The sequence below is a fragment of the Ornithorhynchus anatinus genome, chromosome X1, assembly GCF_004115215.2.
Source record: "Ornithorhynchus anatinus isolate Pmale09 chromosome X1, mOrnAna1.pri.v4, whole genome shotgun sequence".
Lineage (NCBI taxonomy): Eukaryota > Metazoa > Chordata > Mammalia > Monotremata > Ornithorhynchidae > Ornithorhynchus > Ornithorhynchus anatinus.
The window spans coordinates 114,051,514-114,077,149 of record NC_041749.1 but is presented as its reverse complement, the minus strand read 5'-3'; the positions used below and the strand labels follow the sequence as shown (position 1 = coordinate 114,077,149).

The following is a 25,636-nucleotide window of genomic DNA, read 5'->3' as shown; positions in this document are numbered from 1 at the left end:
ACAATATCTGTTAACTTACTTTTAAGGTATGAAGTTACTTTTTACACAACAACACATGGTCACAAAGAGACCATATCAATCAATATTAGCAGCAAAATAGACATTTTAAATTGCCTCAAGAGAATACAAATCAGTATTTATAAGACAGCAGGGTCCACTTTTTTGAGTTCCAGACACCAAAATGAACATGGTAGAGAAATATTATGAAGCCCTTCAAAGTGAAAGCCTGATCAATGGAATTGACTCTTTGTGCCATAAGGTCAAACTCAGTAGAATATTGACTTGAAGGGGATAAGGGGGAGGGGGAAGGGGGAGTTGAACCGGATTTGTTAAATGAAGACCTCCTTCAAGGATGACTACTTTTCTTCAATTGTTAAAGGAACAGGCCTTTTCAAGGACAAAAAAACCCCCAAAAAAACAAAACCAAGGATGGCACCAGATCAACAAATATCACGATGATGATGACAATGAGGGTCAAGAATTTACCAAACTTCTCCACATCCAAGTCTCCACAAACACCTTGCTTGCCAAAATACCAGTAAGCCTTCTGGGGCCGGCACCATCTTCTCCAGAGAGATCTTTGGTTGTGTTTATTGTCTTTAGAAAAGGAGGCCTGGCTAAAGATCCAACTTTTTGGACCGGGAAGAGACGTCAATGCAGGACCTAAAGGGGATTCCTGGAGAGGGAAAGTGAATGGAAGAGCTGACCATCGCCTTCCTTCTCGCCTCATTCTGCATGAAGACATCTTCAGGCTTATTAGGGAACCTGGGGGGAGGAGGGGGAATCACTTATTGGAAAGCAAAAATGTGCTTTCATAATCCATAAACCTCAACTATTTAAGTTTCCAGTCATCTCTTCTTGCTCCTGGAGGTCCGTATGTTATAAAGGTTTTGGTTAACTTTTTGTTAAAACACACACACACACACACTCTTGAAAATAAGATACATACCAATGACTTTGGGGAACCAAAGTGAATGAAATCACGTCTCAACTTGTTTGAAAACCACAAGACTGGGGGAGGTGGGGGGGGGGGGGGGGGCAGGCGGGGAAGAACCAGAGACAAGGCTGATCTGTCCATTAACTTTCTCCATGAACAACATTGTGAAACGACGGGCAAAGAAACATCCCAGAATGTGATTATTTTTTTCAGCTGGGATGTGTTGGGTACGACACACTGGCAAGCACTCTCCAGTGAACCCGCCGCCAGAATGCTATCCAAGAGGAGAGGAAGGACCCCAGGGAGGAGTCCCCGACACTTGACACCTGTGCGGCTTCGTTCCTTCCTTCCTTCCTTCCTCCTGGCTCTCGGCTCCGCGGCACCATTTGCGGGCAGACCCAAGGTCACCCAACCCCCCAGGGCCTGCAGCCGGCAGCAGCCCACGGGGAAGGATTCTGTGGCCCTGGGCGGCTATCTCTGGGATGTGGGCTGGGGCAGAATGACCGGGGCGCAAGCGATGCCGGCAAAAGACTCGGGGAAGTGCAGGTCTCGCTCCCACTCGTCCGTCTCAGTGTTGTACACCTGCACGATGCTGGTCACGTTGTTCAGATGCCAGTTGTAGCCCCCGACGATGTAGATTTTTCTGTCCAGAAGGCAGCAGCCGGCCTCCGACTGGCCGGCCCGCATGGGGCTCACGGTGGTCCACTGGTCCGTCTCGGGCACGTAGTACTCCACGGCCAATACGTCAAAGCAGCGGTCCACATGGTCCATGCGGCCCCCGAGGGCGTAAACCCGGCCGCTGGAGCTGACCATGGCATGCAGCACCCGGGGTTCATTCATGGGGGCTTTAAACTCCCACTGGTCCCCTGCTGGGTCGTAGCAATGCAGGGCCTTCTTGTCCTCCACGGAGATGCCATAGCCCCCCGAGATATAGAGCCGGCCCCCAGCGGCAGCCCCGGCGTGACCCCAGGTCCGGCGCTTCAACGAACACACGTATGCCCACTCGTTCTTCTGGGGGCAGTATCTCTCCACAGAGGCCAGGCTGCCCGCCCGGTTCCGCCCACCCGTGGCGTAGACCAACCCGCCCAGGACGTTCAGCTGGAACTGGATCCGGCTTTCTTGCATGGCCTGGATGCGCAGCCAACGGCTCAGGTGTGGGTCGTAGCGGTAACAGACGTCCACCGCACCCTCTCCGCTGCGGTACTGCAGGTGCTGCCCGCCGACCACGTACACGAAGTTGTCCAGCACGGCCACGCAGGCGTGGCTGCAGCCCGCCTCCATCTCTGTCAACTCCTTGAACTGGCGGGCGCCGGGGTCTGGCAGGTGGTAGACCTTGCCGCTGACCGAGCGGTCGTTGTCCGTGTAGGGGGTGCCGCCGAAGGTGACGAGGGAGAGGGTGTCTGAGCGGATGGCGGTCCGGGGGGACTGCATCTCGTGCTGGCGGAAGGGCAGGATCTGGTAGTTGAAAGCCTCCAGCAGGTACTGCCGGCAGAGCACGTCCTCCACCATGACGTCCAGGGCCTGGACGCTGTCCACCAGTTCCGAGGACCGCATGAGGGGGAAGCGGATGTGGCAGAGCACCTGGCTGGCCCCGGGTCGGCGCGTGGGATCGTGCTGCAGCCAGCGGGTGGCAGCCTGGAAGAGGTCGATCTCCCTGCAACTCTTCAGCCGGTTGCTTCGCAGGAAGAAGACCAGCCGCTCCAGGGGCAGGTGGAGGAAGTCTTCCTCCTGTGAAATCTGCAGGAAGTGCCGGAAGGTGAAGGCGTCCACTGACTCCTTCAGGGAGGCCAGACTGAAGGCGGTGGCCATCTGCCCGATGTTGAGGCACGTCTCCACGCTCATGGCGGACTTCAGGAACTCCTCGCAGAGCTCCACCACCGGCCCCATCTGGAGGAACACTGCAGCGCCCAGCACATCCTGAATGCAATCAAGATCCAGAGTCACTTCGGCGCTATACGCAAAGTCAATTATGTGTTTCAGGCCTTTGGCAGACACACCCTTCAGCTCAATTACGTCCTGGTTGGCCTCTCTCATCCCTCCGGTGAACATCGCCCTGAAAGGCCAAAACAGAGAGGGGTTTTGGTCCGCTGTTCGGTCAATTACACAAGTTGGGCGAGGCTCCCAGACCGTTCTGCGACAGGGACAAGCCCCGGGATGAGCCAGGATGGGGAGGGCATAACCATTTTTTTGAGGGGCTAGTACCGACAGCGGGGAAAAAAACAGGAGCAGGACACGGCGATGTGCAGAAGGGGCAAGAAGGCCCAATGCTTGTGGAAGACACAAAACACCAGCCCTACCACCGACCCGTCCCTTCAACCCTGCCCCCTTCAAAACAACAACAACAAAACAAACAAAAAAAGCCATCCCGCATCTTCCCAGGGTGCAAACAGCCATTCGGAAAGCAACTTCCAGTCCTGCCCCTTTTCTTACTCCTCTTCCGGGCTAAGAAACTTAGCCTCCGTGAGCTCAGCCTGTTAATTATTAAATAGCTCTAGCCTTCTAGACACAGCTGGAGATTTCCAATCAGCAGCCAGGAACATTAGATCCAGGTCAATGCAGGATCTGAGCAGCCGGTCCGGGCTTCGCTCCGAGAACCGACCCGTCTCTCCCAAAGAGTTACTGGTCTCTGGCTCAGAACAGCCCATCCTGAAGGCTACCTTCACCACCGCCGACTCTACTTCTCAAGACTTGAAAACAGGGCTTGAAAACAGGGTGGCAGGCTGAGGAACCTCTTAGCGCAAAGCTCTGTCCACCCAAAGTACCTCGGGGGACTCTGCCTCTAGCACCTGCTCCCATTGCTGAGATGGCAAGATGGGGCAGGAAAGCATGTGCTGGAACCTTTTATCAAGGCTCCTCTTCTCTCCCTGCCCACCAACAATCCTGGAGCCTTGAACCTGAGGCAACTTTTCGACAAAGACATTGGCATCAATCTAATGCCTTATGTGCACAGAGTACTGTACCAGGCAAATGGGAACAGATGACAGAAGTAAAAGACACAGTGTCTGCCCTCAAGGAGCTTACAATCTCATGAGGTTGGGGGGAAAGGGGTTATATATAACAATTTAGGAGGAGAATTACATCCCACACAGTGGAGCAGGCATGACCAAGGCGGGGAAGGGGAATAAGGAGAGTCTCTAGCAAATTGCAGAAAGAAAAATCCCACGTCTGACATGTTTCAGGGTAATCACAGGACTCAGGCCAGAAACGCCTTCCCCTCCACATCCCCCTTGCCCCCAGCCCAAAATAGTTTTGTTACAACCAAGCTGCAAGCTAATTCAGCTGCCTGGACCAAAATTAGGCCACAGAAGGGCTCGTCAAGAGATTTCTAAATTCTTCATGATGGATGAAGGATTGGGGGGGGGGGGGGGGGTCGGGTGCCCTTGACAGGAATCTGACAAATGGCTGTGTTCAAAGAGGCCCATTTTCTACAGGAAACCAGGGGGGCAGTGGGGGGAAAAGCAAAGAGGATTCTGGGCGACTTGCTGACCGGCTTCTGTTCTGAATGGAGAAAGGGTGTCCCCTGCAGCGGACATGAAACCATTTCATGAAAGCCCGTCTGAAAATCCCCATCTCCCAGAGAAGCAAATTGCTTCTGGTCTCCCGGGAATACTGACTCATTGTTTAGGTCTTTTTACTCCAGGGAAAGGTAGCCAGGAATCCATTAAATGGGGCCTCGCCTAGAAAAAAGGTGTCAGAGTTCTGAAATGCAGATTACATAAAAGCATTCAAAAGGCATTTATCCCCCCCCCTTCCTCCTCCCCCAACCCCACACCATTCTGAATAAATATAGGGTATTTTCCAGGTTGGACTGTTCTACTGTTCCCCAAGACTACCCCACTTAACAAGACACAAGTTGTACAGGAAACATACCAGGCAATTATAGCTTGACAATAAAAATGCACTGGCAGTGGTACTACTGAGAGCATTTATGAATACAAATGGGGATATTAGCATTTTGGAGAAGATCATCCACCTTGTTAATTGCCTGCTTATTAGAGAGAGTGATAAACCACTGGGCTCTCCAGCTCTGGTCTAGGCAGTCACAGGCCACAGAGGCCTGGGGAACCACTGTGTGGAGCCAGAGGCCCTCCGTGTCTTCCTACTTTTGTACAGACTCAGCCAACAGTGACTGCTGAAGCCCCGGCCCCTACCTTAATCATATAACCCCTGCAGCCACCTCAACACCACCCCACCATTTGACTCGATGAAATTTTGAAATTTGAAATTTTCTGTGCCAGCATCTTCCAGAGACTAATTGAAGCTTGCCCGGCCAGGGTTATAGTCCACCCATTTGGGGGGAGTGGAGGGGGCAGGTGGGAAATCCTCACACCACCTTCGCCTCTCCTTCCAAAAGAGCAGTGTGGCCTAGTGGAAAACATACAGTGCTGGGTCAGGAGTCCTGGGTTCTAATCCCAGCTCTGTCCCTTGGCCTTTGGTAAGTCATTTCACTTCTCTGTAACTCAGTTACCTCATCTGTAAAATGGGGATTGAGAAAGAGCCCCATGTGGGACATGGACTGTGTCCAACCTGATCTGCTTGTACAGGAAGCGCTCAAATACGATTGAATGAATTTGCTTGTATCCACCCCAGCGCTTAGTACAGTGCCTGGCACATAGTAAGCGCTTAAATACCACAATTATTATTATTTCCTCACCTGTAAAATGGGAATTTAATGCCTATTCTCCGTCCCTCAGAGACTCTGAGCCCCATGTGGAACAGGGACCGTGTCTGACTTGATTAACCTGTATCTACGTCAGGACTTGGCACATTGTAAGCATTTGACAAATCATCATCATCATCATCAGAGCTGCAGCTACTCTCCTTCCCACCAGAGAGGGCAAACACCTCGCTGAACAGCACCGCGGTTCATGAGGGACGTCTGCTGCCCCTCAACCCCGGCCCCTTGCTCCCAGGGGCTGGGGCAGGTCTATGTGACCCAAAGAGTTAGAGATCAGAACGGGCACACGAACCCGCTTTTGGTCAAGGTGCTCCCAATCGATTCAGCCTCAGGCCCTCCCCAGGCAACCTGGGCAGAAAAAAATGGCCAAGGAAAGCTTCCTAAGGAGGGCCACCAGTTGTGTGTCCTGCTCTGCCTCTCACCTGAAGTAGTCACTACAGGCAGCCAAGACCACCTTGTGGACTTGGAAGACTTCATTGTTGATGGTGAGGATGACATCCAGGAGCTGGCCCTGAGCTCGCAGAGTGGCCAACCCCTGCAGAAGAGTGGTGCTGTGACCGGGAGCAGAAAAGGTGCATTTCAAGGCCCCGTTCTTGTCAGCCATGCTGCAAGAGAACAGAAGGAGAGGCTTTCAGAAACCTTGCCAGACCAGCCAGGAATCATGCCACAGCGAGCCCCCTGGAAGCTAAAGCAGTTTGACAGCTAAAAAAGCAAAACTCAGGCGGGGTTTTCCAAGGTGAATCCAGCCAAGAACTCGGTGACATCAGGAGTCGATCTGTGATCCGTTCCCCCACTGGGGCCTCTCCAAATTTTGAAGTTGTTCTTTCCTGTTGCTGACAGCTAACTGTCACATCTGGGCTCCAACTCTCCTCAGGCCGCAGGTCAAACATCCCCGACACTCACTAGCAACCCTGCAGAGGCTCTAAGTCAGCACTCTTTCCCCACCTTGGTCTCCGCAACTGTTTTAAGAACTCTGCCCAGCCAGCAAAAGACTGGGGGCAGCAGGGGGATGACGACGACAAGGAGATTGGAGAGATGGTTGCATCCTTTTCCTCTTGTTCTTAACTGCAGTGAGACATCTCAAACAATTAGATTGGGAAAGAGCGGACAGGGGTTTGATGAATCAGTCTTAAAGAGCAAGGTCATTTTTCGAGGATCCCGGAAGGGGGTAGTTTGATTAACTGATTTGTGTGTGTGTGAAGGGCTTTGAAGAGAGAAAGTACTATAGGAAGTGCTAAAGCTTAAGGGGGTAATGCTGCTTAAATCGTCTCTTCTCTTAGCCTAGATGGAATGCCTATTGCTATTATGGTATTTGCTAAGCGCTTACTATGTGCCAAGCACTGTTCTAAGCACGGGGTAGAAACAGGGGTAGCACACATGGGACTCACAGTCTTAATCCCCATTTTACAGATGAGGTAACTGAGGCGCAGAGAAGCTAAGTGACTTGCCCAGGTCACAGCAGCAGACAAGTGGAGGAGTCAGGATTAGAACCCACATCCTCTGACTCCCAAGCCCGTGCTCTTGCCACTAGGCCATGCTTCTTCTCGTAAGCAGCATTATTATGAGATTGATGAGCCTAGTGATACCAGTTTAGGTGAGCAAGAAATGGAAGAGCCCAGAACCCCTCTGGAGTGTGGGACAAAAATTATGCTCCTCAGGAATGAACTTGTGCAAAAGCATTCAAAACCTAGCATCAAAAGGAATGAGCAGTTTCTACAGCCCTTTCCATTTTCAAAGCCCTTCACACACACAAAAAAACTAAGTCATTAAAGAGGGACTGGATTCCAAATATCAGTTAATTAGCAGATCATTTTTTTTTTGGAGGGGAGGATGGGGGTGGGCACCTCAAACCATTATATTGGGAGAAGGACCCACAGCAAAGTTATTTTTAAGCCATTTGGAGTGGGGAGGCTTGGATTCTTAGATAAGTTTTTGTGTATTTTTTATGGTACTGGTTAAGCACTTATTCTGTGCCAAGCACCGTACTGGGGTAGAAACAAGATAATCAGGTTGGACACAGTCCCTGTTCCATAAGGGGCTCACAGACTGAGAAGGAGGCAGAACAGTTTTCCAGCAACCTTCTCCTTGACTGACTTCTGGGACTGTCTTGACCCCAGAGACCTTCCCCTTCATTACAAAAGCTGGAGGGGAAGAAGAGGGAGAGTTGTAAGGGCACCTTTATCTACTCTTTCAAGACTCCAGGGTGAATACAATAGTTGCTTCGACATGAACCTGGCCTAGCTCTACCCAGAGGCCCAAAGAGGACTTTCCTGCTGAGGCCTGAGCAAAGTCATGCTCAGAAAACTCGGGTGAGATATGAGTGCATGAGGCAGAGCAAAAAAAGTAGGGGAAAAAAGCTTAAAAGCTTAACGACCACCTTCTCCCACCCTTTTTTCTTCTCTTCTCTCTCTCTCTCTCTCTCTCTCACACACACACACACACACACACTTTTGCTTATACCTCCTCCCTCCTGACACTGTACCCCCGCAGTCCAAGAAATCCTACTCAGCCTCCCCTAGGAAGCAGAAATCATTTGCTTCTGAAAAAACTGCAATCTACAGGAATGTGTGGTTCCGGCCCTCTCGTCTCGTAAGCTACAGGATGAGCCACTTTCCACGCAGTCTGAGCAGTTAGAAAGGGCCAGCTTGTGTTTTGGCCTTGAAAGCCCAGACAACAAGTGGGCTCTTCACTTTGTGGGTGTCCAAATTGACCGAGACCCCTTCCGTGCCATCAGCTTTGGCTGTATCATTAGAAACCAGGCAGGCCTTGCCCAGGGAAGTTTTTCAAATTCCTTTCAATGGCCAAAAAAGCTCTGAGAACAGTGAACATTACCTAAATCAATTTCACATTGGAAGCTTTACCAAAATGAGTGCCCAGTCCATTTCAGCTTGAAACACAGTCTCTTTCCTGGGCCTCAGGAGTCAGAATGAATAATCACCATTATCATCATCATCACTGTGGTATTTGTTAAGCACTTGCTATGGGCCAAACCCTGTACTAACCCACCGGGGTAGATACAGTTCGATCAGATACAGTCCTGATTCCACTTGAGGCTCACAGTCTAAGGGGGAGAGAAAACAGCTATCTAACCGCTCACAGTCTAAGGGGGAGCGAAAACAGCTATCTAACCGCCCATTTTACAGAGACGTTAAATGACTTGCCCAAGGTCACGGAGCAGGCAAGTTACAGAGCTGGGATGAGAACCCAGGTCTCCTTGACTCCCAGCCCCGAGCTCTCTCCACTAAGCTACGCTGCTTCTCAATTACAGGAATCTCACTTCTTGGGCTACTACACTCACCTACATCTAGTCATTGAGAAAACCACCTTTTGATCAACTTCCTTCTCCTAAATACGCATTCACAGAGGGAACAAGGTGTAAAGTTTCTCCCACTTTCCTCCTCTTTGAAATTTCAAAAAGACACACATACACACACACACAATGGGGACAGGGCTATCCAGAAAAGGAACTCTGGGACTAGGCTAAAAGAATATCCAAGAGCTTCTAGGACAACCTTATCTGTTTTGCTCTCTCTCAGAAGAGCTGGCGGAACTCTGACCTCACCTCAAATGGTGAAACTGTGAATCTTTAGCCTGGTTGACTTCTAATCACTAACCACAGGAGATCAAGAGAAATGAGGTTGTGCCGGCAGAGAACACAGCAGGGATAAATATCACAGTAGTGGGTGAGCTCTGCAGTCGGTCCAAATAAGAGCATTAGGCTCAATCTCGGTCAGGATGCAAAACAATAGTGTAAACTCTCAACAGGCACGGCCTTGCTCTCCCAGGCTTCATGCTGGACTGGAGCAGAAGGGTGGAAAGATGGAGGCCTGAAATGCTCCAATACCCAAAGGAGGCCTTGAATGTCTAAAAATGCAAAACACCCAGTGCTTTTTCATATCTAATTTGGGATCTAAAACCACCTATACCTTATTAAGAAGAACGATTTCATAACAAAGACAACTTATAACAAAACATCAGCCCACCCGATGATAAGAAAGTGCAGCTCTTATAAATGATCGGCCTGGGAGGTAGTGGACCTAGGTTCTTCATCCCAGCTCTGCTAGTTGCCTATTGTGACACCATGGACATGTCACTTCACTTCTCTGTGGCTCAGTTCTCTCATCTTTAAATGGCGATTCAATACCTGTTCCCCCAACTACTTAAACTCCCCATGTGAGACAGAGACTGCATCCAGCCCGAATAACTTGTATCTACCCTAACACCTGGAACAGTGCTGGACCTAAGTGCTTAGCAAATACAGTAATAATAATATAATAAATATTAAATAATAATATTTAAACAATGTTCATCAAATGTTTTGCTTGTCTTACAAGGCAGGGTCCTCTAAGGAATTTGAGGGAGGACCCCAAAAGTCTTAGGAGCGATTGGTCTACGTCCCCACAGCATTCATTCATTCAATCACAACAGGTTGGTGGCAGGCCCAATTGTGGCCTTCACTCCCAATCCAAGTCTCTGTCCAATTCCCCTCCAGACTGGAAACTCCTTGTGGGCAGAGATTGTGTCTACCAACTCTACTGTACTGTGCCCTCCCAAGTGCTTAGTACAGTGCTTGGCAGACAACAAGTACACCTCAAGAAATACCACTGATTGATTGATTAGTTCATACTCTGGTACTGGCACTTATGAAAACCCAGCAACAGTCAGCAGGGCAAAAGTCATTCAGGCATCAGTCACAAGGCATCAATTGTAAGCTAGACTGTAAGCTCCCTCTCTAGACTGTTAGCTCCTTGTGAGCAGGAAATGTGTCTACCAACTCTGCTGCACTGTCCTCTCCCAAACTGCTGAGTACAACTCAGCAAACAGGGCTCAAAAAATACTACTGACTGATTGATTGACTCACCCAATATTTATATATTTACAGTGTCCTCTGTACCAGCGGTGCTCATGCCATGAGAACAATGGAGGTGATGGCCCCCACGGTTTTCAGAGCTGAACTCTCAGACTCACTCATTCCAGGACCCTGGTCAGACCTGAGTTTCCAATCAGGGCTGAAAGGACCACAAGTGGCCTGTCCCCTCCCCATCCTCATCTAATCCCCGCCACCAATCCTTGACCCTTTTCCACTCCCCTCCTCAAAGTGAAAAGTTGGCATCTCAGCTCCGTGCTCGCCTTCATTTAGCTGTCCTTCACTTCCCAAAACGGTACTACTGATGGAGAGAGCCTAGCAATCAAATCAATGGTATTTACTGAGTTTCATTTAATGGTATTTATTGATTTTATCCTTCAGAGTGTGTGATTGCAGAGAGGAGCCTCCCTATGCGCAATCAACAGCCCATTCCACATTGCAAGCATGTAAAAGTTCCTCCTTGGCCCTCTCCAACTCACCAGCCGCATTCTTGCCTCTCCAGTGGCCAAGTTCTTGCTCTCCCCTCCCCCCTTTTTTTTTTGTGGTCCCTAGTAAGTGCTAACTCAGTGCCAACAGGCACTGTACTAAGCACTGTGCTATACCTAAAATCATCGGGTTGGACACAGTCCCCGTCCCACATGGGGTTCAGTCTAAGTAGGAGGGAGGTGAATTTAATCCCTAGTTTACAGATGAGGAAACTGAGGCAGAGAAGCTAAGTGACTTGCCCAATATTACACAGCAGACAAGCGGTGGAACTGAGATCAGAACCCAAGTCCTCTGACTCCCAGGCCCGGGCTCTTTCCATTAGGACATGCTGCTTCTCCCTTCACATCCCTTTGACTGCAGCCCACCCCATCTTCAAAATCCTTCTGAAACCACATCTCCTCCTGGACGTCTTTCCTCATTAATCTCTCATTTCCCCACCTGATATCCCCAACTGCCACTTCAGCCCTCTTGCCCCACTCACTGCTGTGTGACCTTGGTCAAGTCACCTCACTTTTGTATGTCTCAGTTACCTCATCTGTGAAATGGGGATTAAGACTGTGAGCCTCACGTGGGACAAGGACTGTGTCCAACCTGATTAGCTTGTATCTACCCCAGGGTTTAGTACAAGTGCCTGGCACTTTAGTAAGCACTTAAATACTTAAAAAAAAAAAAACACACACCCCAAAGCACTTTTGTACATATCTTTGAACTCCATTACATTCTCCTAGCAGTAAATTATTTGTGTGTCTGTCTCCCCTGCTAAATTGCAACCTCCTTGGGGACAGGGACCATGTCAACTAACTCTATCACCCTCTCCCAAGCACTTAGTACAGAGCTCTGCACACAGCAGGCAATCAATACTTAAGCAATTGATTGCTTAAAAGAAGCAGCATGGCACAGTGGATAGAGCACAGGCCTGGAGGTCAGAAGGACCTGGGTTCTAATCCCAGCTCTGCCACTTGTCTGCTGTGTGACCTTGGCAAGTCATTTCTCATCTCTGGGCCTCAGCTCCCTCATCTGTAAAGTGGGGAGTAAGACTGTGAGCCCCATGTGGGACAGGGTCTGTGCCCCACCTGATTTCCTTGCATCCGCCTCAGCGCTTAGTACAGTGCCTGGCACATAGTAAGTGCCTAACAAATACCACTATTATTATTAGAAGTGTTCCTTGCTGCCACACCATGTATTCATAGGGGGCCTGTTGAATCTCGATCTTCCTGGAGCCTCTGCCGGGGAAAGCAAATCCGTCTCCTGATGACTTCCTGCTCGGCTAATCCGACTCTTGCTGTTGTCTCCAAGTAGTCCACTTCCATATCACATTGCTTGAGGTGACGTTTCCCTACTGCAGTTTGTTCGGCCCCTCCTGGCCTGAATGCCGCTCCCTTCAGCTCTCCAGCTGCTGCTTGGGTATTCAGCTCTCATCCATTCTTCTCACACATCCTGCCTCATAAAGATCTGCTTCAGAGCTGACTAGGTTCCACGATCTCCTTGTTGGGCATCTTTTCTACTCTACTATTTCCCCTCTCCCTAATCTATTTTAATACTTGTCTCCTCTTGTGGACCGTTAGAGAAGCAGAGTGGCTTGGTTGAAAGAGCACAGGGTGGGGAGTCAGAGGTCGTGGCTTCTAACCCCAGCTCCGCCACATCAGCTGTGTGACTTTGGGCAGGTCGCTTCACTTCTCTGTGCCTCAGTTACATCATCTGTAAAATGGGGATTAAGACTGAGAGCCCCATGTGGGACAACACGATTAGCTTGTATCTATCCCAGCACTTAGAACAGTACTTGGCACATAGTAAGCACTTAAAAAATACCATCATTAATTAAGTACCTTGTGGGCGGAGTTCACATCTCCCAACTTTGTCATATTGTACCCAGTGCTTAGTCCAGGGCTCTGTCTTATCCTATCATCTGATGTTGAGTATGGCAAGGGCACACTGCTCAGTATTATTAAATCACTTGAAGGAAACAAACAAGTTCCTTCTCACAGGACTCAAGCACAAGATCTCAGATACACTCCCAGAACCAAGGCAGAAACCATACTTATAATTCCCCCAGCTCCTTCCTCCCCCAACCCCACCCCATTCTTATGGACTTTACAGTTAGTTTCGAATGTTTCCATTTAACCCAACTTTGGATGGAAGCAGCCTGGTGGGTTTAAATTGCGGTTTATGTCAGTTTCACTCTAGTTCTCATCCCACCAGTACCTTGGATCCTCTGAAAATGGGGCAGTGGAAAGTTTAAGTCCCCAGATATTTCATTATCATGGCAAAAAAAAAAAAAAATCAGGAAAACATTTCTTTGGGGTTTTCAAAAATCCTTTCCCTCCTAACAAGAAGTCAAAACCTGGGGCCAGAGAACAGTTTGACAGTATTGCCCCTTTAACATATTGTCCTACATTCAAATTCCCTCACTTCCCCTCAAAACTGAGTACTTCTACTTTCAAAGCCAAATTTGGTTTTATTGTCCATGTGGCTCTATTGGAAATAGCAGAGCAAATGCAGCTGGGTGGCTCCTTCCCAAGACTGATCGTGTACCATACAGCTTTTTGGCAACGTCCACAGGAGTACTGTGGGTATTTAACACCCAGGAACGGCTGGCCCAAACGATTGGCGGGAGGCTGGCTAGAGCTGGTCCCGAAATGTGTAATGGGCTGCTCCATGAGGAGTCCCTGGGCCAGAACCCCCACATTCTGAAAAACCACTCCAGCCCTACTCTCCTCACCGCCAAACCCAGGGACAGAGGGAGTCTCGACTCATGTTGCCGGCACCCAAGGGAGCCCTCTGGTCCCAAGGCAGGACCCTGCTTCTCCGGCAGAGAGAAGCACTTTTCCCTCGAGGACCACCAACTGGAACACCTTTCCCCAGCACTGGCCCTTCTGGAAGGGCAGACACACCCAATCCAGTCCACCAGCCTGGCCGAAAAAGCCACCGCTCTATTCGGGACCTAGACTCTGCGGAGAAATTACCAGCTTTCACGTACTTGTTGAGAGCTGAAAAATTATACGTTTGTGGCACATCCCTTAAATGCCATCACTGGGGTGTGTGTGTGTGTGTGTGTGTGTGTGTATGCAAAAGTGCATTAGAAGTCTGATTCGTAAACTAAAATTAGGCACCAAAAGCAAGAATCAAACCCCCTCATCTAAGTCCTTGTAACCATGGTTACCATAATATTTTATAGCTCTAGGTTTATGCTTCAAGCCCAAATGATAAAATCACCACATTTTTGGCACCTTGCTATCACTTTCGAATGCTACTTTAGAGCAAAAAGGTTAAAACGCAATGCTGCAAAGCTCTCTATTTCCTGAATATATGTCAACACACTCTGCTCTTGAACTGCTCTCTGGATTCCATTTTTCCTCTCTTCCACCCACCGTCCGACATCATCAGAGGAACAACGGGGTCTTTTTCACATAAGTAGCCCCCTTTTCTGGGGGCGGGGGGGAGAGGGGGAAGAGGAGAAGAAACGATCAAAGAAAGGGGTTTACTTCATAGGAGACTCGTAACCCAGGTAAGGGGTTCAGTGGATTTTATTTATTTATTTTTTTGGTCAAATACCGGAGGGAATAGGAAAAAATAAGCTTCGTTATTTTTACGAAGACTCTGACTTGGTGGGAGGCCTTTATTCCAAGGCACTGGATGCATTTTACGGGCATTTTCCCAGGCAAACTCCCCCTCCTGCCAAGGAGAACCTCTCTGCCCGCCGCCACAGAAACTGGAGACGGGAGAGGCCGGGCCGCCTCGCTGGTCTACTCTGCCCAACAGACTCACTCATCCACGCCAAGATGCCACCAGTTACTCCTACCACTGTGCAAAAGCAGAGAGGCATCTAGTGGTGCCAAACTGCACAACAAGTAAGAGCCACCCAACTGAAGGGCCGGGGAAAATATGTTGCCCTTTTAAAAGGCCACGGGACAGCCACTCTTCCCAACTGGGCGTCAATCATTCCGATTCTTATTTCATTCTCTTTTTCCTCTCGCGTTATTCTCCTAAATCACCAGTGATAATTTAAAACAAAGACAAGTGGCACGGCAGCTCTAGACAGCACGTGGGTGTTTTGTACACTTTTTACTGCTAAAACTCTAGGTATGGGAGAAAGACCAAACTCAGAGAAAATTCTTGTTAGAATGAAAAGATACTCCAAGGCCATGTCTACACACCCAAGCAGGACAAAGCACACGGCTGTGGATTCACTAACACATTTACATGGGTTTGGGATTTCCCCCCTACCCCCGTTCTCAACTGAATCTGGAACCAGACCCAAGCAAATCAGTAAGTATCCTTTCCGGTCATCTGGAGAGGCATATATTTTGGGGTCCATAGTCACTGAAATAACAGAGTGAATCTAAATATTCACCCAGCCGTATGACCTAAGAAGAATCACAGAATTGATTTAGTGCTTAATAGATGCCAAGCAGTGAGCTAAGCACTGGGGTAGGTACAAAATAATCAGATCTGCCAGTCTCTGCTCCACTTTGGGGGTTCTCACAACCTAAAAGTGGGGGAGAACAGATTTACCCCTATTTTACAGGTGAGGAAACTGAGCCCCAGAGAGCTTAAGTGCCATGATCAAGGTTACCCTGTGGACCAGAGACAGAGCTAGAATTTGAACCCAGGCCTCCTGACTCCCAGTCTCATGCTCTTTTCACTAGGCCACACTGCCTCCCTGGTTATTTTCAGATCTGGAAGGAAAGCCACTTTAGTCCTTTTGAAATTGGTATCAAAATGCAATTTCTAATCGACTGTATTACATTTCCAAAATCACTCAGGTATCCAATCTGGCTCAGCCGCGACTGTCTCATCCAGATTTTCTGCCTCTTATGGCAAGCCACACAGATGAGAATTCCACAGGGGAGCTGTTGTCCTTTTCTCCCTGCCCCCATCCCACCCCCAGCCCCGGGGACCACTTTCTGGCAGGAAGGGACAAATCAGAATCACAAGGGGTGAGCTCATCTCTAGACTATGAGCTCCTCTCTAGACTGTGACCTCGTTGTGGGCATGGAATGTCACTATTTACTGTTGTACTGCACTTTCCCAAGCACTTAGTACAGTGCTCTGCACACAGTAAGAGCTTAATAAATACAACTGAATGAAAGGGGGAGGCGCCGACCCGCTCCACCCTACCACCCCAGAACCTGCTGGCAACGCTGCCAGCTAGCAGATGGACTCCAAGCCAGGTGTAAGCCCTCATTTCCTCATCTCCCACTCCCTCCTGCATCACCTTGATTTGCTCCCTTCATTCACCCCGCCATCAGCCCCATAGCACTTACCCGGAATTTATTTATTTATATTAACGTCCATCTTTTCATTCATTCAATCATATTTATTGAGCGCTTACTGTGTGCAGAGCACTGTGCTAAGCGCTTAATGGGCTCACAGTCGGGGGGGAGGGGGGAGAAAGACATCAATACAAGTAAACAGACATCAATATAAATGAATAAAATTATAGATACATACATACATACATAAGTGCTGTGGAGCCGGGGGGGGGGAGAGCAAAGGAAGTGAGTCTGGGGACACAGAAGGGAGTGGGAGCTGAGAAAAAGTGGGGCTTAGTCTGGGAAAGCCTCTTGGAGGAGGTGCGCCTTCATTCATTCATTCAATAGTATTTATTGAGCGCTTACTATGTGCAGAGCACTGTACTAAGCGCTTGTAATGTACAAGTCGGCAACAGATAGAGACAGTCCCTGCCCTTTGACGGGCTTACAGTCTAATCAGGGGAGACAGGCAGACAAGAACAATGGCAATAGAGTCAAGGGGAAGAACATCTCATAAAAAAACAATGGCAACTAAATAGAATCAAGGTGATGTACATCTCATTAAACAAAATAAACAAATAGGGTGATAAAGATATATACAGCTGAACGGACGAGTACAGTGCTGAGGGGGTGGGACAGGAGGGGGAAAGGGGGGAGATGAGGGTTTAGCTGCGGAGAGGTGAAGGGGGGGTAGAGGGAGCAGAGGGAAAAGGGGGGGAGCTCAGTCCGGGAAGGCTCTTAAGGGGGGAGAGTACTGTACTCTCCCAAGTGCTTAGTCCCTTAGTACAGTGCTCTGCACACAGTTTAGTTGCCATTGTTTTTACGTAGTTGCCATTGTTTTTACGAGATGTTCTTCCCCTTGACGCTGTTTAGTGCCATTGTTCTTGTCTGTCCGTCTCCCCCGATTAGACTGTAAACCCGTCAAACGGCAGGGACTGTCTCTATCTGTTGCCGACTTGTTCATCCCAAGCGCTTAGTACAGTGCTCTGCACATAGTAAGCGCTCAATAAATACTATTGAATGAATGAATGAATAAATACGATTATCACTCTTTTTGCTCAAATGTCTTGGGACGCTCTGCCACTTGAACAAACAAAAGCCCCTTATTTTGCTAAAAAGACAAGTAATTGCCAAGCCCCGGGGCAGCCTCATGGAGGTTTTGAATAGAGTAAGATGTTTAGTTTCTATCCTGTTGCTCCCAGCTCGCCCCTTCCCCCCCAACGCCACCCCCAGTCTAGCTAAACTCCACATTTGGATTTGGAGTAAAGAAACAATCACCACCAACTGCCAAATACCCCAAATCTAAAGAGTTATGCCTAAGGGCATGACCTGGACATGACTGTACCCAGACTGAACTCGGGACTGCTCTTTGCTAACAATGAAACAAAGGCAGAGCTCCTTTGTGTTACTAAGACTTTCCAACTAAAAAGGTCAGCTTGCTTCCTATATTCCCAACTGTGAAGGCTCAGCCATTCAAAATGTTCAAACTCTGGAAGTATGACTAAAAGTTTTCAACTACAGGGTCTGAATCCTCCAGCTCAGAAGCCATTAGTTTGGTGGGGGGAGGGGGGGGAAACAAAACAATCATTTGTGCAAGTGACTCAATTGCAGCATAAACATTTGTCCGTTTTATGTCTACCACAGTTGGCAGTCGAACCTCTAGCTTTAACGTCCCCTCATGACAAATGCACTGCATGACGTAAAGCTCCACAAACTTGAATGAGCAGTTCTTAGGGGGGAAAAAAAATTCTCCTGTGACTGACCAGACTTTGTTAACTAAAATACATGGTCAGAACTTTAACCACAGTCTTGGAAGCTTTCAATTTAGCTGATGACTTGACACTTGTGAGATTTTTTCCCCTCAGATTTTGGGAAGGGGTGGGTCGATCAGGAATCGTCCTGGCTGCTTTTTCTCGATAATAAGACTCATTTTTCTTTCTCCTTAGGATGTGAGGTAAGGCGAAAGAGAGGGGGGAGAATGGTTGGTGTCTCCTCTCCCATCACCCCAAATCAATCAATCAGGGTATTTATTGGGCAATCTCTGTGTGCAGAGCACTGAACTAAACACTTGGGAGAATACAACAGAGTAGAGACACGATCCCCGCGCTCAAGGCGCTGACAAGCTAACCAGGGAGACAGACACTAAAATAAATGACAGTTACGAGAAGCAACCGAGTGTTTAAGTGCTTTTGGGGGGTGGAGACCCTCCCCACACACCCTTAACTCCTACTTGAAGTAAATAACCCTGTCTTCAGCTTGGGTAGCATAATAAAACACATTCCTACTACCTGCTTCCTTCGGCAGAATGTTCCAAATTCCAATATCCCGTTGAGAGAAAACTCTCCCGGATATCAAGCCTAAACCACTCCCAGCTCGATTCCCGCTTCTGACCCCCACATAATTCAACCATCCTGGCCTCTGAATAGGTCTTTTTCCTAGATCCTCGGGTGACCTCCCTAAAGTGGTGAAGGGCGGCAATGAGATTCACTCCCTGGGATTTTCTCCAGGCTAAGCGTGTTCAATTCCGGAAGCTTTCTCTCTCACAGGAAAGGTCTTCGCATCCCTAGAGGAGCTGGTGATTTCCTCCAAAGATCACAATAATTTTAAGGCTGGTGGACCGTACTGCACACTAATGTAGATCAGTTATGCTACCTCCCTCTGTGCAACAGGAACGACAGCTGGCATATGGGGATCAGGGCAAGTGGATTGAGAGGGGAAATGATGTTGAAGCACTCTGAGGGGAAAAACGGAGGGGATGCTATAGGAAGTCTCGATTATTAATGGGGGGGGGGGGAAGAAACAAGCCCTTTGAATTTCTCACAGCGTGGTTTGAAAAATGAAAACAAGAGAAAACCGGTCTCTCAAATGTACAGGTCTAACGTGCTAAAAGGACGGTGCGCATATCCAGGGGTGAAAGTCAAAAGGAGAGGCAACCGCCGTGCCATTCATTCATGGCAAAATGCAGAATATCCTGCTCTTCAAATCACATAACTAGCGTACATACAAATCAACATGGGGCACTGGATATTTCCACACTCAGCTCAATTTTCACTTGTTTGTAAATAAGCAAAGCACTGAAAGCCACCTGAGTGCCTAGCAGTAACAAAAGGACTTTGTTCTCATCTATCTTAAGAAAACAGCAAAATTTTTTCCACCAGAGAATTCTCACATGGCAGCAGGTTCTTTCAAAATTTCTCTTTTTTTCCCTTGTGGCTCCTTTCTCCTTCTCTGGTGACTGCCCTAGATGCTTTCTATCTTCAGTTGAAAGCTTCTATCAGAGACTAAGGCATTCGAATTCCCTAACAAGCCCAGCCTTACATCAACCATGCCTCGTCTACTGGCAGGGAGGCTTTTTCCTTAGGAAAATTCTGACACTCTGGGTGGGTTTTCTTTTTTCTTTTGGTAAACTCTGTGTGTGTGAATATGTCTTGTTTTAAGTTCCCTCTGTTCTAGATCATGAGCTGTAATGTTGGGAACCATTTTATTTTTCCTATGATACTTATACGTGTGCCCAAAGGCCGGTAAGCAACAGGACCTCACACAGGCAGTAAATGTAACAGACATAACGGGCAGAAAACTCAAAGTCCTGGAAGTCATACGAACAGAGTGGAAGGTTAAGAAAAATGCTCGGCTCCCAGCGTCTGACTTGAGCCAATGAAATCGTAACAGCTAAATCGGGGCAATCAGGTAAAACTCTACAGCCGAGTCGACTTGTCCATTCTCTCCGTTGTCTGCACCAGCTCTCGGGAGTGTTTGTCCCCCCAGGGTAGAGCAAGACAGCCTGGAAAAGCCCAAAGCTTATCCCTTAAGAGGCTCCAGTAGGCAATGAAGTTACTGGAACAAAGAACTGAGTGGGATTTGATCTTCACGAACAGCCTGATTTGGGGGATTGGGACTACAGGCAGGTGAGAGGGAGGAGAGGTCCTAGGTCGTTGTGATCCCCAAGAGAGAGATGAGTCAGATGACGGCCTTTAACTGGCAACCACTGGACACCAAGAGCGGTGCACGTTTTAAACAATGGGCTAAACTTCTTACACGTTGCTGATTGATGTGAAAAGTTCCAATGAAACATTTTCAGCTTGGCTGGGGTGCCTTACCCCTAGAGTTTCAACTTTACCACTCTGGAACTCTGATATTCATTAAGACTCCAGACACCTTGGGAAGAGAAAGACTGAAGAGTAAAGTGGTGAGCAGCTGAACATCTGAAAAACTTTAATGTCAAGAAGGTTCCACGGGAACTCTGACCGTCGGACCTCATACCTCACTCGGATGGTATTTTAGCTGGGGAGGTGTTACTCCACCGAGAATTTCCCCCTCCCACTTCACAACCCCCCGTGTCGCAGCAAACATCCTCTCCTTCGGAGGATCGCCGGACCCAATCAACGCCTCTTGGCCCAAGGAGGAGGAGGCGCACTGGAGAACAAGTGTCTTTTGTGTTGAATTCTCAGAGACGCTTGCAGGCAATGAAACCTGCCTCTCGGACCCCACCTCCCTTACGCAACCCCGTAGCCTAAGCGGCCGTAGTAAAACTATCCCCAAGGTTTCCAGCGTGGTTTGGTTCGACTGTTAACGACCGTCTCTACTAGGCAACCGATTTTTGTTGATCCCTGGAGATGGGACGGAATATGAACTCTTCTCTCTTCTTTTTGGATGCAAAAAGGAAGTTGGAACAAACAAGTTACATAAGTTTTTGAGGGGTGGGAGTAGGTGCGCTCCAGAAGCGTTCCCTTCGTTTTTTGTGGCCACCGATAGCGGTAAGCTGCGGGACAAAATGAACACTCTGGGGCACCCGCCCCCACCCCCATGAAGAAACGTGGTGGGAAGAGACAAACGCAGGCACTTGGGCGACCGGAGCCAGCTAAGGAAAAAACGGGCCCCCACCCCCAACCCCGAATAGGTGTCTCCACCTGAGCAGGAGAGGGAGAAACTGGGGCCCGGGCCCAGATTTGGGTCCTCCGGGAGCCCAATCCCAAGAGATGGCAGGAAGGGGCTGGAGGGAGAGGGAGTCAGGAGGGATGTCCTGCTCCGAGCCGGGGCCGAGGTCAAGTCCGGCCCCGTCGGGCCACGGTGGGGTCGGTGGCCCCTCTCGGGGTCCCGGGCCGCTCCCCCCCCCCCGGCGGGTGCCCTTGAAGGAAGGCCGATTGGCCCCCTGCCACGCGGGGGGCTCGAGGGGGCCTGCGGCCCGAATGAGCCTCGTCCCGCAGATGGGAGGAGAGAGGGGGCGGGAGGTCCCCGTGCAGAATGGAAGGCGGGGACTGGGCTGGGAGGGGGGGCGGGGGGGAGAGAAGGCGCCGAGGCCCGAAGGGGACGCACGGAGTGCGACGGCCAGAGTAGCGGGAGTCCGGAGGAGAAGGTCCCCTCTCGGGCCTGCTGTCCCCCTCTCTCAGCCACGGCCTTTCCCTGGGCCGGGGGCCCGCGGCGACCGGGCTGGGTCAGCCCCGGCCGCCGCGGGCCCCGAGGAACAGGTGCCGGGAAGGGACGGAAGGAGACCGGCCGGGAAGGGCCGAGGCCCGCTGCCGCCGCCGCCACCGCCGCTCACCTGCTCGGCCGCTCCGAACCGAAGTCACCGCCGCCGGACTCCGCCATCTTCCCGCTGCCGCCCGGGCCCCGCGGCTGCGGCTTCCGCTGCTGTTGCCGCTGTTGCCGCCGCCGCCGCCCGCCGCGGCTCTTTAAAGTGACAGGAGCAGCAACCCCGCCCTCAGCCCGGCTCCGGCCCCCGGCCCCCAACCCCCGGCCCCGGGCTCTCTCCCCAGCCCCAGTTCCGCTTCCCGTACCGTCGTCCCCCAACCGGGTTTCCAGTTTCAAAGGCCCGTGCGCTTCTCCGCCCGCAAGCCCGGGGTCTTCAAGAGGGAACCGCGTTCGCTTCCCATCCGATCGGGTGGCTCGGGTCAAAGGGGCCCCGACCTCCTCGGCTCCTCAACTCCGCTTCCTCTGCCAATTGCTCTTCCTCCTCTATTTGGGAAGGAGACGATCCCCGTTGGGGTTCATTCATTCATTCAATAGTATTTATTGAGCGCTTACTATGTGCAGAGCACTGGACTAAGCGCTTGGAATGGACAATTCGGCAACAGATAGAGACGATCCCTGCCCAATGACGGGCTTACAGTCTTTCATCGGGGGAGGGGGGGTCATCTTCGGCTCCTTCGGCTCCTTCTCCCTAGGTTACCTGCCTGCAGAGGGTCCTCTGAGGCTCACCCGCCTTCGTTTCCTCCTCTCCCACTGAATTCCTAAAAGAGGGGGGTGCCAAGTGCCCGGCCTGGACAGGGTCGGTTCCCCCGGGGCCCAACGGGCCAGGCCGGCCCTGGGAGGAGACAGCAGACAGCTGGGAAGAGTCCAGCTCTCCAGGGATCCCAAGCCCCGAGGGTGCTACCTGAACCTCCCCCCCTCGCCGCCGTTTCCCTACCGGCCCACTTGAGATCAGCCCCCCCCCCCCCATCTCTCTAGATGTTTTTCCTCCCCCAGGACTAAAAAACAGCCTTCCCTACCATAGCCATTCATCCAATTTTATATCAGACAGTCCAGCTCCCCCCCACCCGGCCCCCCTTCTAGACTGTAAGCCTGGTGTGGGCAGGGATCGTCTCCCTTTATTGCAGAATTGTACTTTCCAAGCGCTTAGTACAGTGCTCTGCACACATTAAACGCTCAACCAATATGATTGAATGAATGAAGTTCCAATCAGTCAGTGTTATTTATTGTGTGCTCTGTGGAGAGCACTGTACTGAGCACTTAGAGAAGCTGCGTGGCCTATTGGAAAGAGCACGGGCCTGGGAGTCAGAGGACCTGGGTTACAATCCCAGCTCTGCCACTTGACCTGCTAGGTGACCTTGGACAAGTCATTTCACTTCTCTGTGCCTCAGTTCCCTCATCTACAAAATGGGGATAGTTGTGCTCCCTCCTATTTAGAATGTGAGTCCCATGTGGGACCTGATTATCTTGTTTCTACCCCAGCGCTTAGTACAGTGTTTGGCACATAGTAAGCACTTAACAAATACCACAATCATTATTATTATTATTATTATTATTATTAAGCACTTGAGAGAGTTCAATACAACAGAATTGGTTTACATGTTCCCTGCCCACAAGGAGCTTACAGTCTAAAGAGGGAAAGAGTAGGAGAGGACAATAGAGTCGGCCTGTCCCCTCTCCAGTATAGATACAGCACTGGTCACTTTAATGACCATCATTTTTATTGTAAGTGCCCAGCCTCTCTCTACTCCTCAGCTCTGACCACCAAGTTCCATGACTCCCAAGTGGTGCCCATGTTCAGAGAGACCTGGGAGGGGAACACCAAGACTCTACAAAGGCCTCCTCCAAAAAACCTTCCCCTACTAAGCCCTCATTTCCCTTATTTGCCAATATATTTTGATATGAACTCTTAAGCACTGATAGTCGCCCCACCCCTAGACCCACCGCACTCTTGTACATATCCATTTCCCTTATCTGTAATTTATTTTCATATCTGACTCCCCTTCTCAACTGTAAGCTCCTTGTGGGCAGGGAACATGGCTACCAACCCTGCTGTACTCTCCCAAGTACTTAGTACAGTTCACTGCACAGAGTAAGCACTCAATAAATTCCACTCATTGATTAAAAATAGATATTTGTTCAGTGCTTACTTTGTGAAGATGACTGTGCTAAGCACTGAGGTAGTTACAGGCTAATCAGGTTGGACACAGACCATGTCCCACATGGGGCTCAGTCTTAATCCCCATTTTACAGATGAGGAAACTGAGGCACAGAGAAGTTAAATGACTTGCCCAAGGTCACATAGAAGACAAGTGGTGGAGTCAGCATTAGAACCCAGAGCCTTCTGACTCCCAGGCCCATGTTCTGTCCACTAGACCATGCTGCTTTCCTGTAGGTGGGGATTCAGGGAATCCCCCTGGAGAAATGCTTTAGAATCAGATGGACTTCCAGAGATTTCCATAAAATGTGGCATATGATGTCATTACATTACACTGTGTGCCCAGCATATTGCACATAACATCACGTGAGTCTCAGTGTCTGATATACATGAGGTCATCAGTGACCACCTTTCCCACCCCCAGCCACTCCTCCAGGTGCCAAGTCTGGCACCTGGGTCACCTTGAACTCAAATAGGGATCATTTTCTTCCCAAATACGGTAATAAGAGTAATAGTATTTAGTGAATACCTACCAAGTGCAATGCACTGTACTAAACCACTTGGTTTAGGTTTTCACACAGCAGAAGCCCAAGACACATTCCCAGCCCATGAGGAACTCTAATGGGGGAGACAGACATAAAATACAAGCAGTAGAATCAGAATAAATAAATTGAATATTCAATCAAGTGTACACATATACAGAGTATAGAGGATGAGAATAAATAAATGCATAATTCATTCATTCATTCAATAGTATTTACTGAGCGCTTACTATGTGCAGAGCACTGTACTAAGCGCTTGGAATGAACAAGTCGGCAACAGATACAGTCCCTGCCGTTTGACGGGCTTACAGTCTAATCGGGGGAGACAGACAGACATAATGCTAGAGGCAGATGATGGGTGGACAGGTCTGGGTGCTGATAATTAGTTGGGGAAGCTGGTTGGAGGAGGTGGGCTTTTAAGTGCTTAGTAATAATAATGTTGGTATTTGTTAAGCGCTTACTATGTGCAGAGCACTGTTCTAAGCGCTGGGGTAAACACAGGGGAATCAGGTCATCCCACGTGGGGCTCACAGTCTTAATCCCCATTTTACAGATGAGGGAACTGAGGCACAGAGAAGTTGTGACTTGCCCACAGTCACACAGCTGACAAGTGGCAGAGCTGGGATTCGAACTCATGAGCCCTGACTCCAAAGCCTGACTCCAAAGCCCGTGCTCTTTCCACTGCGCCACGCTGCTTCTCAGTACAGTACCTTGCACACAGTAATCACTCAATAAATGATTGAATGAATGAATTTAAAAGGGCTTTGAAAATGGGGAGGACTGAGATCTGGTAGAAATGTAGAAGGGAATTCCAAGGAAGGGGGAGAAGCCTGTGGAAAGGGGTGGAGGTAGGTGAGAGCAAGGTACAATTAGGCTTGGGAGGTGTGAAAAATGTAAACAAGAGAGTAGTGAGTGAGAGGAGCTGATATGTAAAGTGGAGAGAGCTAGTAGAAAACGCTGGAGCTAATAGTGAAAAAACAGGATAGAAAGAGCATCGATTATTTTGAAGTGTGTGTTGGAGAAGGCTTTTGTGAATACCACGGACTGTCTGAAAAACAAACAAATGGGTTTGGGAGCAAATTAAGCCACTGTGGTCTTTGGAAGGCCAAATGACTCGATTTAGATTAGAATATTTTGGACATATCATCAGGAGGATTAATTCTCTGGAGAAGACAGTAATGCTAGGAAAAGTCCAGGGAAAATGAGAAAGAGGCAGTCCCAGAGCAAGATGGATAGAAACCAGAACAATA

At 49.5% G+C, this 25,636-nt stretch overlaps 1 protein-coding gene across 2 annotated transcripts; it reads right to left on the bottom strand.

The window, feature by feature from the left end:
• Positions 1-1,028: 1,028 nt before the first annotated feature.
• Positions 1,029-21,862, bottom strand: KLHL26 (kelch like family member 26). Of its 2 annotated transcripts, XM_029052224.2 has the most exons (3): positions 21,760-21,862; positions 6,038-6,220; positions 1,029-2,990 (listed from the first exon to the last, which is right to left on the bottom strand). In XM_029052224.2, exons 1-3 carry the CDS (start codon positions 21,804-21,806, stop codon positions 1,409-1,411), a joined length of 1,812 nt encoding a protein of 603 aa, XP_028908057.1. In that variant the 5' UTR covers positions 21,807-21,862; the 3' UTR covers positions 1,029-1,408. The 2 variants fall into 2 exon arrangements, with proteins under 2 accessions (XP_028908057.1, XP_028908058.1); XM_029052225.2 differs by lacking the exon at positions 6,038-6,220.
• Positions 21,863-25,636: the final 3,774 nt, after the last annotated feature.